At 43.9% G+C, this 19,207-nt stretch overlaps 1 protein-coding gene across 9 annotated transcripts in view; it reads left to right on the forward strand.

Annotated features, from left to right (window-relative positions):
* Positions 1 to 19,207, forward strand: part of RBMS3 (RNA binding motif single stranded interacting protein 3) — a 689,820-nt gene that overhangs the window by 252,392 nt on the left and 418,221 nt on the right. For 4 of the 9 annotated variants that reach the window (XM_015853921.2, XM_015853922.2, XM_015853923.2 and 1 more), the window contains exon 1: positions 4,021 to 4,489. The exons of the other annotated variants lie outside the window; for them this stretch is intronic. In XM_015853921.2, the coding sequence (XP_015709407.1) occupies positions 4,415 to 4,489 (75 nt within the window). In that variant the 5' untranslated portion in view covers positions 4,021 to 4,414. Of the gene's footprint in view, positions 1 to 4,020; positions 4,490 to 19,207 lie in introns of those variants that run through there. 9 annotated transcript variants of the gene reach the window in all.

Raw genomic sequence — 19,207 nt, forward strand, 5'->3', positions numbered from 1 at the left:
TCCATTTTTCCACTCGCTGTCTGTGTTTTTCTTTTGACTCTCTTTTTGTGAATGAAGAAATCTGTATTTCATGAAATGTAAAAATACATCCAAACATGTAATTTCTCTACTTCAGTCTGCCAGGAGAAGCAGTCTCATTTTTTTTCCTGTCAGTTAACTCCAGGTTGCTTATCCACAACACTGGTTGTTTCTGAGTTAATATCCTTTGGTCTCTGTCTTCAAATGTATTTGGCTGTCTGGTTTACAGTTGATTTGTTCCCATTTATTTCATTTCATTTCTAAATTTCCTGTCGAAGAGATTCTTACTGCTCGCCTGTCTTGCGAATCTCCCCATACATCGGGTGATACCGGTGCAGCAATTCCTTTTCAGGTGCACTGGGACTTGGCTTGCTTGCTGGATTCCCATGAGTGCCCCCGGGTCAGGGTTGATAACGAGCATCCAGTTGTGGGAAGTTGTGAAGTTTGCTTGCTGGTGCTTGCTGGGACTGAACAGCTTGTCTTTTCTTTTGAGGAACACTTATACTTAACACTCGGTAGGCAAACTGCTCTTTTAGTTTGCAAGTGGATTCGGTTATTCAAATGCACAGGCCAGAAAATGAAGGGGATTCTATTTAAACAGTGTGCTCCCAAGTCACAGATGATCTTTTTGATGTCTGTATTTTGCAAATGGAAATTTTCCATTTTTCAGCTCTAGCATTTGTTCAGAGGCTGTGTGCTATCTAAATCTGCTTTTGTGGCTGTTCATTTGCATTTTTGCTCTGCTATATTGCCTCCTGCCTTCTCCCTTTGGCCCCCCACTCTTCTATATTGAATTTCTATTTTTACTGGCTTCACTCTATCTTGCATCTCCTAAGGCTCAATCATGTGAGGTGATGAGCAGACTCTGCTGCATGGTTCAAGTGCTCAGCACCTTGCCAGGATTACTGGTGTAAAGGGGAACTCAAAGCAAAAGTGTGTTTATGCTCAGTGAGGGCAAAGAATGATAGACTCATACACTCAATCATAGAACCATTTGAGTTGGAAGGGACCCTTAAAGGTCATCTAAACCAACCTCCCTGCAATGAACAGATTGTTTACAGCTAGATTAGGGTGCTCAGAGCCCCATCCAGCCTGACCTTGAGTGTCTCCAGGGATAGGGCATCTACCACCAATATGGGCAACTTGTTCCAGTGCCTCAATACCCATATTGTAAAAAAAAAAAACACTTTTATTCTTTTATCCAGTCTAAATGTATTTAGTATGAAGCCATTTCCTCTTGTCCTATCACAACAGACTTCTCTAGAAAGTCTGTCTCCTTTTTTTCTACAGCCCCTCACCCTTTAGAAACTGAAAGGATGCTCTCAGGTCTTCTCAAAGCCTTCTCTTCTCCAGGCTCTCTGCCTGTCCTCATAGAAGAGGTGCTCCATCCCTTGGACCATTTGTGTGGCCCTCCTCTGGATGTGCTCGAACAGATTCATGTCTCTCCTGCACTGAGGACTTCACATCTGGACACGGTACTCCACGTGAGGCCTCACCAGTGCAGAGTAGTTGGGAAGGATCACTTTCCTTCCCCTGCTGGCCATGCTTCTTCTGATGCAGCCCAGGATAAAGTTGACTTTCTGGGCTCAAAGGCCACACTGCTGGCTCATGTCCAGCTTAACATCCACCAGAACAGACCAACTACTCTTGCACCCCCTAATGTGTTTCTAATTGGGAAAACTTGGTACTACAGGTCAGACATTCAGTGGGGCATGCATGGAAGTCTTGTGCTAAAATCTTATAGCATGATATGAAATGCTCGCAGCAGTCAGGTGAAATAGAGAGAATAGTTCTTCCTGGTCACAACATGATGGCCACAGCAAACTTTGCATGTTCAAATAGAGCTTTCAGTCAGTGTGCACAGTTTCTCTACTTCCTTGGTATTTTTGTTTTTCATTTCACCCCATACTCCACATGGGTTATTTCTTCTCCCATATTTGGTTACATCCTTTTCTAAGACTGAACCACTTAGGAAGGAAAACTGTGTTAATGTTCTGAGGGAGGAGTAAGAAGGTGAGGGAGAAACAGCTCGAAGAGCGACCTGAATCTTGTTGTGTCGAAGCCACAACGCTCTGCCAAGCAATCCCTGCTCAGCGCTACAGCTACAAACCCTCCAACTGTCAATTGCCCTCACTGGGGAGGTGGTGGGAGAGAAAGGAGCATAAGCTGGAGTATTGCTGCAGGATCATGTACTGTTGGGAGAGGCAGTGGATTTAAAGCTGAGCAGAAGGAGCAAATAAGCATAGGTCTGGGAGCTGTAAATACAAGTCATCTCTGACTGTTTCTGTCTGCCTTCTGACTTTTGCCCCTGCTCCCAACTTCTGTGGGACCAGCCCAGACTGCAGGACAAATAGCGGTTTGCTCAGCTGGGGTCTTTCTTCTGAGTATGTACCTGCAGGCTGGGAAGCTGGGTGGTGGCTGTGCTTTGCAGTTCTCCTTGAGATGGGCACTGTGCACTGAGAACAGAGAATGGATTCCCCAAAAGTTTTTCTCTTGAAACAAGGGCCGGACACTTGTGTGAGTGTGGTGCTTTGTTGTTCCTGCCGTGTGGGCTGGTACCCGAATATTACTTGGTAATGAAACCTCAGTGTCCCACAGGCAGTGCTTTGGGTGCACCATTGCTTCCTGCACTGCCCATTTCCTTCTGCTGTTTCCCTTTGCCTGTTGATTATGGGGCAGCTATAGGAATCCACAACAAAACCCTCTGCTGACATGAACAGCGAGCTGCCCGGCGTGAAGCGTGATACTTCCATGTTGCTGTCATGTGCAAGCACGTGCCACAAACCAAAACACAGCTGGAGAGCTAATTTTAGGCCTACCAGCCTTGGCAATGTCCCTTTAAAGAAATGCTTTTTATAATTTTTTTCTTTTCTTTATTTTTCTGAAGCAATTTGGTTGATAATACAGCAGCTGACAATCCTGCTGCAATACTATCAGCGATTGAAATAGAAACAAAAAGAAACTGCCACCCCACGCTTTTCACCCCCAAATTTATAAATAGGCGAAGCCACTGTAGTGTAGAAAGGCCCAGGAATCTGACGACGCGCTGAAGGAATAAGCGATTTTTGTTGTTGCTGTTGTTGAGAAATGCAGGGGTTTGCATACAAGAGGAAACATTTTGTTCCTCACGCACTTTTCTTGCTGTGATTTAAGCTGAGCTCTCCAGGCCCGGTGCTATCAGCAGCCCACGCGGCCGCGATGCTCTCAGGTGTGCGGCCGCTCGGTGCTACGCCGTGCCCTCACCTGGGCCGCCCTCTGGGTGCGCGCCTACGGTACGTCGGGTCCCGATGGGCGGCGGGGCCTGCGGGTAACTTCTGTGCTCCGTGTGCTCCCGAAGCACCCGGGGTCGGGAGGAAAGGAGTTTCCTCTTTACCCTCTTCCTCCATTTTGTTCCAACTTTCAATAAGCAAGTCTTATATAAGCGCCGTAACAAAGTATATATTTAATATGTCTGGCCCCGGGTCGCCCCCCGGCCTCTCGAGGAAGTGCTGCGTGACGGCACGGAGCCGTTTAGGAGAGGATGCGGAGGGGGGGGTGGTGGTGGCGGCGGCAAGACGACGCCCTCCCCGGTCAGCGCCGCGGCTCCGCGACCTTCGGCTGCGGCGTTCGAATCACCCCACGGACACGCGGCCGCGGCGCGGGGAACCCCCGATCCCCGGGTCCCAGGGCAGCCCCGGGCCGCGGGGGGCGGGGGCGCGGGGCGGTGGCGGGGCCTGTGCCGGCCCTCCCGGGGGAGCGGCGCGCCGAGGTCCCTCCCACCGGCGGCGCGGCGCGGAGGGGGTTTGAATGAAAGACAGGACGAGCCCCGAGCACCATGTCACTCCGTGAGGGAGGCAGCGGCAACTAGGCTGGGGAAGGCTCTTCCCTCCCCCCCCCTTTTTTTTCTTTTCTTTTTTTTCCCCTTTATTTTTCCTTTTTTTTTTTTTTTTCTCTTTTTTCTTTTCCTTTTTTTCTTTTTTTCTTTCTTTTTTTTTTTCTTTTTTTCTTTTTTTTTTTTTTTTTTTTTAAGGGGGGCGGGTGGGGAGCGTGAAGAGGGGAGGGCTCGAGAACGGGGAGAGGACGAGGAGAGCGAACGAGCTGAGCGGGCGGTGGTGTGGAGTTGCACTGTCTCCGCTCGCAGGACGCTCCCGGCCGGGCACGGCAGCGCGGAGTCACGCAGCGGGCAGCGGATAGGGGCTGCCACCCCCACCCCCCACAGCCGCACGCACATCGATGTCCGCGCCTGTGCGATTTGGGCTGCGCTGGAAGTAGCGGGCGGCAGACGGCGAGGAAGTCTCGGCAGCCAGCTCCGCTGTAGCCCGCACTGTCAGGAATAGCGGCGTGAGAGGAAGAAAGGCCCTGGGGCACTACACCCTGCCGCCGAGTTCCCTGCGCCAGCCAGAAGGACTCCAGCTACATGGGCAAACGCCTGGACCAGCAGCCAATGTACCCCCAGTACACCTACTACTACCCCCACTATCTCCAAACTAAGGTAGGGCGGCGGGCGCTGTGGAGGGTAGGGGCTGTGGGCTCACCCCATTGCCTGCCCCTCACTTCTCATGCTGGGGGGCAGCAAGCTGAGGGCGGCAGGAAGGTCGTTGCCTGTGTTGGCTTTACTGATTTATTCTCCTTTTCCTTCTTTCTTTTAATTTTTTTTTAATTTTTTTTCCATTTTTTTTTCTTCCTTTTTTTTTTTTCCTTTCTTTCTTTCTTTTTGTTTTTTCAAGGGCCGTTGGCGTCGGCCAATTCCTTTTATTGTTTGGTCTGAATGCTATCACGAAGCCAGGCAGGTAGCGTGTTTATTGTGGCATAGAGTGAGGGCTGCTCTGGACAGCATCAAGCATGGAGGGCTTTTTCGGGGGCTCTTCCAGTGATGCCTCCAGTCCATTTGGAACTCAGAGGTGTTTTGCCTTTAGAAGAGCTGTCTGTGGAGCTCAAACTTTTAATCAGCTGTGTGAGAGATGCTGTAAGGGCTGGGGTGGATGAGGAGCTGCCGCCTGCAGATCTGGTGGAGTTGGTGGCAGTGGGTTGCACTGCTTTCAGTATCATTGCATGGAGAGGGTGAGACGGCCGCACTCTGCTGTGCTAAGAAGGTCTGAAAATAGAGGGCAGCTACTTTCAGAGCATGTATCTGCTCAAGGGCTCTTTCTTTGCTGTCTTTCTTCCCAGTTTTAAAAATGCCAGTGGACCAGAGAGCAGGCCTGTGTCCTCGACAGGGGCTGAGCGAGGTTGCTGCTACCTGGCCATGAGTTGGTTAATTAAAGCCTCGTTTTTGTAATGTCATAATGTCATTGTGGAGCAGTCTGCTTGCTGAAAAGATTTCCTGAGAGTCTGAGTGACGGTAATAGAAGAGATCCCTAAAGCTAAAGTTTGCAAACCACGTTAGGATAATAATAATAATAATAAAATAATAGTAAAAAAAACAACAAAAAAAGACTGCTTGTGAGCATAACCTCAAAGCCAGAGTTTCAGTCACTAAAGCAGCACCCGTTTTTGGGGAAAAATAATAGCCAGAGTACACAGACGTGCCTCTGCCCCCGCTTACACACGTGGTAGATTTAACACATGGGACCTTTGACGTGTGCCTGCGTGTGTGAGGTGCCGAGGGGGGGCTGACTGTGCAGACTCTGAAGCACATTGGTCTGCTCGCTGCTCTGATGGCGGAGTTATATTGCCCCGTTAATGAAATTACTCTCCCGTTAACATTTATGGCCAGACTGCTGCATGATATAAATTAACTAATTGTCAAAACTGGGGATCGGGCTGCTCTGAGTCGTGATGACACCAGAGCCACTCAATATGATTACAGCCTGTAATTTGTCACAGGGTTACCCCTCGTTTGTTTGCTCTTTCTTTCGTTGTGTTGTGCAGATTTTTATATAAAACTTAACCTCTTCTTAATTTTATATTAGAGTGATTTTTATTGCTTTTCTTTCTTTAATTTTTTTTTCTCCTCCTTTTTTCTTTCAAGGTCGATCCAAATTGCATTTTACCTTTGTGACCATTTAGTGTGTATTGTTGCTGTTGCAGCAGCAGCCCCTCACTAGCTCGTATGCGATATTGCCCATAGCTTTAACTGTTTGGGGGATTGGGGGACGCAGGCTGATGCTATTCCTCAAAACATGGCAAGCCAAGGACGTGAAACAATTGATGGTGTTTTTTTTGAAAGAACAATAGCCTCGAGTATTGGAGGAGAAATATTGGACATTCCATGCCTTTTACTCACGTAGCTTACATTTTGTCAGTCCTTTTTTCCTCCTCTTTTTTGCTCTTTCTATTTTTAACTTCATAAAATAAGCTTTTTAAGGAAATAAGCCTTGCATTTCAGCTTAAAATAGCAACATTTTTTTCTTTTTTTTTTTTTTTTTTTTTTTTAAGCATTAGGTTAAAAAAAAAAAAACCAAAAAAAAAAAAACCACGGTAAGGAACAGCTAAATTAAATGCCCTTTTAATAGCTGGTATATAAAATTATCAACCTGGTGAAAAGTCACGTGTGACTGTCTCCGCACACATTACTGCAAGGACAGGTAACGTTGCAAATCAGTGGTACCGTCTATATGATGCTAGTTTTATTTTTTTCCCTTGCGCCGTGTGGAGTGCGTGCATAAAACCTAAATAATAAACACATACACACATGCATATATGGAGACGCGCGTAGGAGTTTTTCCTCCTCTGTAGACCCTGAGAGTTTGGAGCAGCGCAGACAGGCAGCATCTGGATTTTGTTACCTTGAAGCTAGCCATCAGCTTCTGGGACATTTTAAAGCAGTTAGACCCATTGTATGTCTAAAGCTAATATTCGGGTAATCAAATAACATTGTGGCGGAGAGCTGTATCTTTTATCATGCTTGTTTGAGAAACTTGTATTAATAAGCCCCTGAGTGACTCCAATTGTACTGTGAGCTTCAACTTTTTATTTTTCCAAAACTCTCCTTTGTACCAGTCATGGTAGGATTCATCTCTTGAGAAAGAATATCTTTTCATGTTCACAGTCATGCGTGCTGAGGTGGGGGGGTGGGGGGAGGGAGGGACGAAGGGATGCATCCATTTGCAATTAAGGGTGAGATTCTAGGATTTCTTGTGCCATTTGCGTACAGCTTGTGAAGCGCTGAGTGGCAGCGTGTTAAAGTTCTGAGACCTCTGCTCCTTGGCATGTCTGGGTGAAGCGCCGCGTTGTGCTGTGCCTGTTTTGTGAAGTTGTCTCAGTTGCTCTCTGAGAAGCGCTGCATTACTGTGCGCCACGTCCTTCTCTTGGGGGAGCACGAAGCTGCCTAAGATCTGAGTCTACAATCTGTGTTTGTATCTTTCAATGTAGCTAGCACATTGTTATGGTGAAATGGTGTAAATGAATAGCTATACGGGTAATGGGATTATAAATAGGAAGAAATGGATTCCATATGTTTGTTTGATTGATTTGAGTTTTTAAAGTGTTTTGTGGCCTTTTTTTGCAACATGAAACACGCACTCTTATTATTCAGTTTACTCGTGCTTCTTAATTAGCAGATGCCACCACTGAAGCTATGACTTCAGTTTCAGGTTTAGACAAACTCCACGTCATCCAAAACTGAAAAAAGAAGAGGGGCAGAGAAGGCCAATTTGTGAGACAATAGCAAGGAATTCAGTATGTCTCCTAAGGACAAGCACTGAGTTGGAGGAAATATAGAACCTTATTTTTCTCCTTTTGTCGTGTCGCTGTCTGACAACAGCAGTTTGGAAGTATGATGTTTGAACTTCTCCAGGCTGAGAGTGGGGTGTCGTGTTCGGAGTTTACTTCTAAAGGAACATATATATATATACAGTCTTGTAAGTTAAAGATAGTCGTATGGTCTCGCTGCAAAGAATATTGCCGGGAGGCAATACTTGATGAGAACCTATAGCATCTTTGCATTAGATTTTGAGCTGTTAAATGCTTTTCTTTAGCTGCATCCTCACTGATGGCATAACTTCTCAAGCATTTGGTTTACAGCAGTATGTTGTAAATGGTCACGTGTAAAGTGATAACGAGACAAAAAATCTTGCATTGAGGTCCAATTGTATTTCTTTAGTTTCTTGCTTGCCAAAGCAAATTCTTTTCTCTTTGCCCTTTCACACAATGGAAAAGCAAAACTGAGCAATGTTAACTTTCATGTAATGGTGTGAAAAGGGGAAAAAACACTCTAAACTATCTAAATGTATTTGAAAGAGCCTCCTTAATTTAGTAGACGCAATGTTTTATCTTTCTCCTCTGCAGCTTATGATTAGACCTAGTGCTGAGGAAGCCTGCTCAGCAGCCTACAGAAAAACCCTGAATCATGAGGGTAGGAAGGAGAGAGTGTCACAGTTACCTGCAGACAGGAATTGCTTGTTTTATGATCACCGTACTTGCTTTGGGGGTAAAAATATGCCCATTTAGCAGCTATTTCTATGTGATTTGCTTTCATGCATTCTCCAGATATTTCCTATCTATTAGTCATGGCTTGGGTTGGGAGTTTAACTCTTACTGTGTTGACTTTCCTGCCCAAAGAGGAGGCTGAAATACCCGCAACAGGGAGATAGCATCAGCTATCCCCACAGTGTTTGTTAATCCCGATACGCCTGATGCACACTTGGCTTCTATCTGTGTTCACAAGTGCTGTTTCCCAACGCCTGTGTGAATACAGTCCTTTCTTTGCGGGTGTGAGAAGTGTGCAGCCCAGCCTGCAGGCAGGAGGGGCTGAATGAGCATGACCATGGCACGGCAGGGACCTGCCCCACCTGAAGAGCAACCAGCTGGGGAATGCAAACAGGTGTACCCAGCTGCGTTTCAACTCCAGAAAGTCGCTTTGTGAGTGCACGTTTGGGTGTGTGCGTTTGGATGGAGTCCTCTGTTTTGTTTCGCTTCCTCTTTTCCTTTTTTTAGGGCATTCTTTGGCACACAGGGAGCAGGGACCTCATTCAGCCGCACGCCACCGGGCCGCCTCCCTGCATGCTCCACCGGCTGCTTTTAGAAAGTGTATTTTTGGAATCGGCACGAAGCTCTCTCCTCTCTTCACCTCGTACCTACCAATCCCTTGCTTTTTTGTCGCTCATGTTTCTGCTTAGCGAGTTTACGGCGTTCCCTGCTCTCGGCCATCTGGTCCCGCAGAAGGCCTTGAAGAGAGCGTTCCAGCTCTGGCGCTGCCTGACAGGCCTCCTCGGGCTGGTGGTGCTCGGGGCCTGGTGTGAAGCAGGGGTCAGGTGTAAGGAGTAATTCATCAACCACACACTGATTTCAGGCTGCATTTCCAACCATCTGCAGCTTGGATTGCCGCCAGAGCTCAAAAGTCTTGCTGGAGCCCATGTGATAGTGCCAGAGTGGAGGCAAACACTTGCAAATAGAGGAGTGCGTTTCGAGGAATGAAGTTGATTTGCCCTGAGCCCTCATTGGATTCAGTGTGATGCGGCATGTTTTCAGTGCCTCCAAGAGCTGCCTTAATGGCTTGTGGGTTTGTTGAAGTTAAAAATGTGTAAGGCTAGTCGTAATTTTGGCAAAAGCATACCCAATCCTAGTGTTTTTGCCAGTTGCTTTAAACAATAAGGAATGTAAAAGTGGTGATCTTCCAGAAAACACATAATATATGAACTTGTTCATTTCTCATTACCATTTGTCATGCGTGAATAAAAATGTTCCTTTTTCTGTAAGGGTCGTGATGATGTATATTGAGGAAACATTGATTCTCTTTGTTGGTCTTCCTTTCATGTGGTTTCTCAATGTGGATTTGTTGAAACACAGAAGGTGGGAAAACAATGTCCAAATATTCCAGTTATTTAACTTTTTGGAACATTCGTATTCATGCAGGTTTACAAGAATGTGCATTGCTTCCATAGGGAAAGTCTGAAGTTACAAGCATTGGTCAGGTTAGGCTACATATGTGTTACTGTATCTATTAACACCCAGAGCTTGCTATAATGTAGAATAGTCAAGACAAGGCGCCCTTCCAAATTACTGACTTGATTTTTAATGCCCGTGGGCTTTCAGAGTTTGCATGATGGTGTATTTGTACTTGAATTCAAGTGTCATTGTAAAAATGGTCAGGCTGCTAGCTCCTAAATTTCCGTGAATTAAGAAGTAGATAAGAAAAGACATTTTCCAAGCAGGATGCCTGAGTTCATTTCAGGTCTTGCTGTTAAGTAGCCTGAATAGCATTCTTTCCGCATGTAATTTCAAGCAGGGCTTTTTAATTGCTATTTTATATATATATATATATATATATATATATATATATTATTTTATTTTATTTTTTTTTTCTGGTGTGGGGAAGTAGGTTTGTTGCTATCTATACTCCAGACAGGGACTTCAAGTTCACTTGCAAACAAGTCCATTCCAGAGTGTCCAGGAAGAGAAGCAGATTTTAAAGAATGAGTTGGCTATTCTTATAAATTTGTTTTGTTTTGTTTTTCTTGAAGAGAAGTCTTTTAATGTTAGAATTTTATGTAGAGGGAAAAATGGTTGATGTGTCTCCAGAACTTGCTTCCAGTGCTGCATTAAAATTGTGTTTTGTAACAGTCTCATCAGCTACAGCTGTATGTGATTAAATAGTGTAATATCAAAAGCATGTGTGAATAAGAGCTTTTATGATATAGTTGTTCCATACCAAAGACTGCAGATGGGCAAAGAAGGGAGTCTGAGAGCAGCGATTTGCACAGATACTGTCAGTGCGTACGTTGTGTCTTTGCGTAATGCTGTTTCGCAATAGCTTTCCCACTCCTATGGGCAGTGTTGAGTGTTGGAAGGGAGTTTACTCCTAAAACTCCTAAACTTTTTCACTGTGAGCGCTGCTCTCACTGTGCAGTGCATCCTCCTGAGAGCAGTGCTTGCTCGTGCAGAATATTTCCAATATACAGAATGTTACTAATATTTCATGTAGTTGATTAACGCTGGTATTTATGAATAGAAATTACAGTCATACAGGTCTGTTCTGCTTCCCTTGAAAAATGAAAGGACTTCAAAGTTGTCCTCAGTAATGCGGAATCAGTTCCGCAAAGCACGTGCTATTCTCCGGGGTGAAAACCAGGACGACTGAACATACGGAGTGGTGTTATTGTTGTTGTTTGTTATTTTTTAAAAATACAGATTAGAAATGAAACAAGAACTGTCAAAATGATGCTGTGTTGTACAAATGAGCAGGGACATATCTGATGCTTTAAAAATCTGGTGTGTTTTGGGCTTTCTGTGGCTATTTTTTTTTTAACTTAATACTGTTTATTCTATGTTTATCCTAATTTATATTATTACAGCAGCTTTTTTTTTTTTAATGGTGTTCTGCTCATTCTGTCTTTATTTGTCTCTCTCTGTCACGTTAAGATATGATTTATACGTAGCGGAAGTTTAATTGAGTCATATGAGATGCCTGACATGGAGCCTGGTGCCTGTAGTGAACATCAGCAATTTCTGCACGAGAGTGAACATGGTTATTCCACAAAAAGTAATGATAGAGCTGCGGACTTGTTTTGCTTTTATTTGTATGGTTCTTGAGATAAAAATGCTGCAAGGCTTGTTGGAAATTTGAAACAAGTCAGTTTTTTTTTTCTCTGTAGGTCTTTCCTGACAATGCAGAGTTTCTAAATGAAGAAGTAAAGCAAAGGTTACTTGCTGTATCTATAGTCCCATGTTGGAAGGTCCAGCTGAATTCCTTTACCATGCTGTCTTTTTGATTGCTGCTTTACATTAAAGGCTAATCTCTTCTTCTAGAGGTTTTTATTAGCTGAGAGAATTTTTAGGCCTGACTTTGTCAAGTACAAGAGATTTTTTTTTCATAATTATGGATGCAAATATTTTTTTTTTTCTTTTTTCCTTGTTTGTTTCTGTACTTGATTGTGTGTGACAGTGGTGGGAATAAATTTACTTTCTGCTTATTAAACATAGCCATTTATCTTAAATATATAAATAAATAAAGATTTTTATTTTATTTCTAGTAATTTATGCAGATTAAATTGTTTGGACAGATTTTCTATAAGGGCTCCTCGGCTAATTGTATTGACTTGATTCAGATGCAAATGAATGAAATAAACCACACAGTCTATAGAGATCATAGTAGAGCCAGAAGATACATATGATTGCATGTTTACGATGTAAAGCTCTCTGATGTTTTGTTCCTTGTTGGTGTCTCCTTGACACATGTTTTTATGGATGGTGCCATGTGGTTGGTGTCAATTTATAGGCTGTCATGTAGTGGAAGTGATGTCAGTTCTGTGTAATTCAAAGTTATCCAAGATGGAAAGTCGTTGAGCAGATTTGTATCCCCAGGTTAAATCAAGCTGCAATTTGTTTTTATTTTGTGAGTTGGCATTAATAGATTAAATCCTAAAGGTGCACTTAAATGCTTCGCTTCACTGCAAGGTGCAGGACAGGCTGACACAGTGCCCGTTTAACCTGTTTGCAAGAAGCACTCTGGTTATCTAAAACAAAACAAAACACAATGTTGTCGAGTTGGCTTCCTGGATGAGAAGCTGGTAACCTTTGCTTAAGGCTTTCTGGAGGGTGAGAGGCAAACTGAGGATACAGGTGCTGAGGCAGTGAGAGCAGGGGGCTGGTATGGACATAGGGACGCAGCTGGCCAAACCTTGCTGTGGAGTGATGGTGAGCCATAAAAGAGGAAATGGAGGGGACTTCAGCTGGAGGCATTTTTCAAGAGGAAGAGATAAGGGAGCTGGGTGTACCACTACTTCACAAAAGGGTCTGAAGGCTGGGTATCCATAGTTACAGCAGGAGAGTTAAAATCCGGATTTCAGGGACTCACCTGGTGTAATGTCCTCCTTCTCTTTCAAGAAGAAAGTATCTAGCAGTTCTTAAAGCTGGAACGATGTGCCTGTGTGAATTCCCTGGTGCTCAGAGAACTGCCTTTTTAAAGTTTGCTCTATTTTTCCCCTCTTGTTATAATTTTTCCAACTGTGGGGTTGGGGGCGGGGGGTGGGGAAGGCATTGCGATTCTTAGCCATATAAGGGACTTGTTAGTTTCTTTATGTGGTTGGGAATTGTTTCTCCTTTTGGTCTTCAAAGGCTGCTGCTTTAAAGGGAAGGAAAGGCTTCTTGCTTACACAAAGGCTGCAGTGCTTATTTCTTCTTTCTTGCATCTCTGACCTTTTATTAGGGGACACGCATATAAATAAATTCAGCTTGTTGATATCATGCAAGTTGATGGATGCTCTTAGAAAGGGAGAAGCGTAATGGGAAATGTGGGCTTCTCTCATTTTAGAGTGATGAATTTGGTTGGGTGCCAGTTAGTAAGCACATGACCTTTTCCCTACATCTTTTGATTCATGGCAGGGGTGTCGAAGCTGTGTTAGAGATCTCTTGTTTCAGCTTTTAACCAACTCTGAAATATTAAAAATGAATTAGGTCACTTGGAGCTCAGCTAATATGTCTGTGATTCAGGAGGATGATTTCCTATTAATGAAGCATAGCGCACCACTTAAAATACAAAATGCAGGTTTTTGTCAACACGCAAACAGCAGGAATATATCACTTGTGAGTAAGAATATTTTATCTTGGAAATGCCGTCTACTGAAGGCAAACCAAACAAGATATTTTGCAAAGACGGTGTTATCGGCAGCATTCATTTTGTGTTCGTTCCAGAAAATTGTATCTGCCTTTAAGCCTAATTAGAGCTAAGTTTTCCAGTGTATTTACTTTAAGATCAAAACTGCCAACAAGACTGCTTTTAGTATCAGCTGAGATGTCTACACAGCTGTCAGTGTTCTGCTTAGCTGATAGACGCAAACCAATAGCCTACCATGTGTAATTGAACTGTATAATATATACTTGTTCTGTGTGCAAATAGCTCTGAAGTTGTTTAGCAAAAGAAAAGGAGGCTGGTGATGAGGTGAGTTGTGAGCAGCGCAGTGAGGAAGGTAAAGAACAGGACTGGTAGCACTTGCACAAGTCTCTGCCTGATTTTTGCATTCATGAAAACTTACCTTTAATGCTGTTCTACACCTGAAAGACATCAGAGGAAATTCAGAAGCACTGCAGTCCTTCAGATGTTTGTCAAAGCATTCTGGATGGCTTGGTAAGCTGAAAGCTTCACCCAGGCTTTATTAAGATGGTGTTTACTGCAATAAAGTACTGTTAAACAATCCTTCATGAAAACAAGCATAACGCAGACGTAGTACTGTAGCCTTTAGCAAAGCAGCTGTGAGCCTGGAAGAGCATTCTCGTTGCAGGATTGTGTGTTGATGCACTTGGTATCCCTATGAGGCTTTTCCCTCCTAAAGAAACATGGGCTGATTCAGACAACTCCAGTCAAAGCGTGTTTTCCATTGGCGCTCTTGCTGTGGGTGCTGGCTGGGGACATAAGGTGAATAAGAAACATGCCTGGATGATGCATGGGGACCCCTTGGAGGCAGCAGCGGAGGTACCTGTTGGTCACATTCGGCTGTTGATGCCTTGCCAAGTACAGGCATGTGAGGCACCCTTTCATCTGAATTTGAGGCTGCTGCTGTAGTTCCCAACTCTGCAGACGCCTAAGAAAGAGCTACAGGCAGCTGCCCCACCAGGACATACTTGTTATCTATGTGATTTAGCAGCCCTGCTGGCCGGCTCGCTTCTGCTTTATATCTCTGCTATTTTACAAAATCACTGTAATTGTATAGGGTTGTTCCTGCGCAACGTGTAATTTCCTGTAGTTTGAAAAGCTTTCGGCATAAGATTGTCTAAACTTAATAGCATAAACATTAATTCAGTGTGTTGGATGGGTTATTGGGTGTTTTTAGCATGCGTAAGTCTGGCAGTAATTATGCTGGACAGAAGAAATAAGTTTTGCTTCCTTTGCTTTCTACATTCGTTTGCTTAAATAGTTCCCTGATGATGGACATGCTCAGTATGTAGTAGTTGCTTCAATTGTCAGACACTTGTATAAACATTAACTAATCTTCGCAGCCGTTTCTAGAGGTGCCTTGAACACCTTATTTGCTCACGTAATTGCTACATTTGAATAAGCCACAGCCTCTGTGAGTGTATACCAGATTACTGAGAGCTTTTAGGGTAGAGCTGTGCACCATTCACATCCTTTCATTTCAGGCAGGCTCTGGAGGAGACAAAAGTTGTTGCTGCTTTATGAGCAAATACCGTGCTTGAGTGGTGTAATAGCAGAGGCAAGGCTGGGAAAACAGAGGGAAAACATTTGCAGAAGTGACATGTTAATCCCTAGTTATCCAGAAGTGCCTAGTGCCCACAACTCTGACAGATGGAGTGTTCAAAACACTTGAAATCAGACCCAATATTACTCCCAGATGGTGCATCCAGGATTGCAGAGTGCTTCTGAAACACACTTACCTGAGGCGAGCAGCTGGGCCAGCCTCGATGGGGATAAGCACACTTCAGCCCTCATGACCTCCTTGGCAGGAGAGCTGGGGCAGCCACAAAGGATGAGCTGCCTGGAGAAACAGGTGAAAGAGAAGTTTGTGGTACAAGACCAGTGACACGAGGGCAGATCAGGGCTATTGCAGTGGTTCAATCTGTGCTTGGCCAAGATTCTTCCGGAAGGTGTTAGAAGTGTGGTGGGAAGCTTGGATGCCAAGGACTTCTATGTCCTCCTACCTAGTAAAGGAAGACTTTCAGACAGTGTCTGCTCGCAGTCCAAGCCTTGCTGTCCCATACTGTGCCTCTTCTCAGGCACTGATGAGGAGGATATTGGGAAACAATTGTCATAAAAATGATCAGCATCATATAGGGACTGATCTGTTCTTGAATCTTTCAGGACAATTACTGCAATCTACAGTACCCTTTTAATCAACAAGTGAATGACAAAGAAGTTATTTACCGATAGGTGTTAGTTAAAGAGTAGCTGATAGATGCAGGGTCATCATAGCCTGTTAGCTTTGGTTTCCTCATGCAAAACTTTGTGGGACTTGCCAGGTCTTACTTTATGTTTCCAGTCGTCGTTATTTTTTTTTGTTTCCTTTCTTTTTCTTATTTTGGCTTGTGCCATTGTCATATGTGCTCCCCTTACTGGTGTGTTGGAAGTAGTTGCTTTCTGGAAAATAAATAAATAAATAGATAAATAGATAAAGAAGATGGCTTGTTTGGCTTTAAGGTATGTTGTGGATGGAAGAGGAAAGGATGATATTCCTGATGCTGATAACTTCTTGTTTCCCAAGGGCTTTGATTTTGAATAATTATGTGAAAACGCTATAAACAAGGGTAGATTATTGGTGTTTTTAAAGCAGAACAAGGAACTCTGCCAGTGGCCACAAAGACGTAGATTGTGATTTTATAATCTGTGTTGAGGGATGAAGTATGACTGCCATGCTCCAACAACAGCTAGTGAAATGGGCTGTATTTATGCTTCATCTCTCCTTTTCTTTAGCGAAGCAATAAATTATTAGTTGTTTTTTGTTTCCCAGTCTTTGGTGGGTGACTTCCTTTCTGTGCCAGTCAGCTATTCTGGAGTAGCCATACGTGACTTTTATTTGCTTCCTTTTCCTTCCTGTTCTCATTTACTCTCAGAAGAAATTATCAGGTAAGTTTGTGCCTTCTTTTTAACTCACTTCAATGGTAAAGAGGCAATCTGATGCTTAGCTGGCAAGAGAAGACCCAAAGAGGCCGAGACATCAGGTGTGGACACCATAAACATGAAATGAATGGAAGGAAAGACAGTGGTCGTACTGCTCTTCTGTGATTTGTCCTTTGTTTTTTTGTGGTTTTTTTTTTTGATTTGCGTTATAAAATCTGCCTCTTCACCATTTTATTTTATTTTTTCCCCCTTCCTTTCCGTTTTTTTTTTTTTTTTTTTTTTTTTTTCCCCCCTCACCCTCTTAAGGTCTCTTCTGGTTTTCCTACTTTTCTTTCAGCCAGAGCTTATGTGTATGCCATGGTGCTTGTTCCACTGACTGAGCATCACACCTCTTTTATTTATTTTTGAAGAACGGGTATTCCAGTGGTGTTTCCTAAGCTGGTCTTACTCTTCCCTCTTTTATTGTTTTTGATGTTGTTTTATTCTTTGCAGGCTACCTCTGACTGTGCAGTTCTGCTGTGCTGAGCTGCATACAAACAGAGGGTAAGAGCTAGTCTGTGCCTGCAGGAGTTGGTGAGTGATGTGAATAAGGTGGGCTCACAAAGGTGGGTAGGAGCAGAAGCAGAAGTGAAGTGCCTGGTACAAGGCTGTGGTTCAGAGCCAGGTCCAGGTTGTAGATGGTAACTAGCATCTAGTATTTACTTGCATACTGTGCACTGCTCTGTCACCTTGGGAATGAGTCATTCAACCCTCCCAGTTCATGCTCTATTTTTTTGTTTTCTTTCCTAATACTTTGAGTTGTGATTGCACGTGTTTACTTCAAAAGTGCCTTTATGCTCCTTCCCTGGGCTTCCTCTGGGCTTTGATCCCTCCATTGCTGTTGTTTGGTGGGCAGCCTGCTCTGCTTTGCTGCCTGGCAGGTTTCAGGTGCTGGTAGCACAGTGGGGGAAAGGCAGTGCGGTTCTCTGGAGGTCCTGCCAGCATTTCAGCAACAACCCTGGCTGCTACTGCAAGCTGGCTTCACAGGGAATGAAACCGAGCTGGACAAAAGAGCGAAGTGGCTGATGTCAATGAGACAGCAAGCCTCTTCCCTGCAGTGAGAGCTCCAGAAATATATCCTAACATGCAGTGGATGGGGACTCACACTCGATCAGACTCAGAGTGGATGTTTTTGCCTCCCATTTCACCAGGGCTGCAGCATTGCAGGGAGCCATGTCTCACACAACCGCTCAGTGCTTTTAACAAGCAAATACTGTGTGGAGGAAAAGGATGCATGTGTCTTGCACTTCAGCAAGTTGGCTGCTGATAAATGTTAGGCTGAAATTTCAAAGGGGCAATGCTCTGTACAGTAGCTTGGGGCCTCAGAGTCAGAAGTGCTGGTCACCTGCAGCTCCTATTAACTTCAACTAGAACCGTATGTACTTTGCACTTTTGAAGACCAGGAGCTCCTTGGGGCTTAAAAGCTGGCTTTTTTTTTTTTTTTTTTTTTAATAGCTGTTACAAGCTGACAGGGAAATCTTCTTTCACTTTTACTGTATTTTACTTAGGGGAAAAAAAAATATGGAGGGGGAGGGGGGGCTGGAAGACTAAGGGAAGAACTAACAGCCTTGATATAACACATTTCAAAAGTGAATACCTCTGCTTCCTACAAGTTACACTTCATACTGTTGGCAGCATAACATTAGTGATTTAATTATCTGCATTACTAATCTTTTTCTGCGTGGAGTAGATAACAAGGATGGACATCATTTCTTTATTTCTTCACTTACAACTTTTTCACTTTTTAAAAGTCTTTTAGTGTTTGGAAATCAAGGGCTGCTGAAAGATGATTGTTTGCCTAGACAAGAAAAAAGATGATAGAAATTTCTCTAGTAGGTTTTTTTTTTTGTTGTTTTTTTTTGTTTTTTTTTTTTTTTAAATGAAACATGCATTGTGAAAAATTCTCCCTTCTTTAGTCTGGTACCAGCTCTCACAGTTTTATTAAGCAGCAGAGATTCAGTATTCCTAGAGATACATTGGTTTAAAAGGATCTAAGTTTTCGGTATGTGTGTTTGTATGTGTACCCGTTTTTATCTCTCTAGAGATCTCTCTCTAGACTGTGAGTAAAGTCTTGAACATCTAACCCAGATACACCAAATGATTCAAAACACAGCACGCTCTGCATTTGTTTTGTTTGTCTTCTAAGAAGCTTGTGAGATTTCAGCCAGCCTCACGAGGGCTCCCAGTGGCCACAGCATCTTAGGTTGCCCAGTTGACTACAGCAAAAGGAATGAGCAGAGTGTTGCCAAATGGCTGATGCCAGCTAGCTTTATCTTCACATCATTTTGTTGGGAAGCTGGTGGTGAGCATCTTTTTGGCTCCCCTTCATTTCTCATGGACATAGGGGCCGCTACTTCCAGCTGTCTAAGGTTATTTCTAGACCTCCAGTCATGTCTGTAATGTGGTCCCTCTCCTGAACATGGAGATGCTGATGTGGATACTGGGATGGGTAGTGACTACATAGCCAGAAAGACAGGAGGTGTCTTGCCCTGGATGAAAGACTTCAGAGAAGGCACCTTGGAAAATGCAAATGCACTTTTCCTAGAAGCCCTAAGGCCCCACAACATCCCATCGCACCTTGTATCACTGTAATTTTTGGCAACCCAGCCACCTTCTTAACGTGGCAGGTCAGACTTTCCCTTCTTACTTCTATACCTTTTGCTGGTTCCAAATAATGTGAACGTTTTCCTGTGGGAAGACAAAGGGAATCAGGTCTTTTGA

This window comes from Coturnix japonica, chromosome 2 (genome assembly GCF_001577835.2).
Source record: "Coturnix japonica isolate 7356 chromosome 2, Coturnix japonica 2.1, whole genome shotgun sequence".
Classification (NCBI taxonomy): domain Eukaryota; kingdom Metazoa; phylum Chordata; class Aves; order Galliformes; family Phasianidae; genus Coturnix; species Coturnix japonica.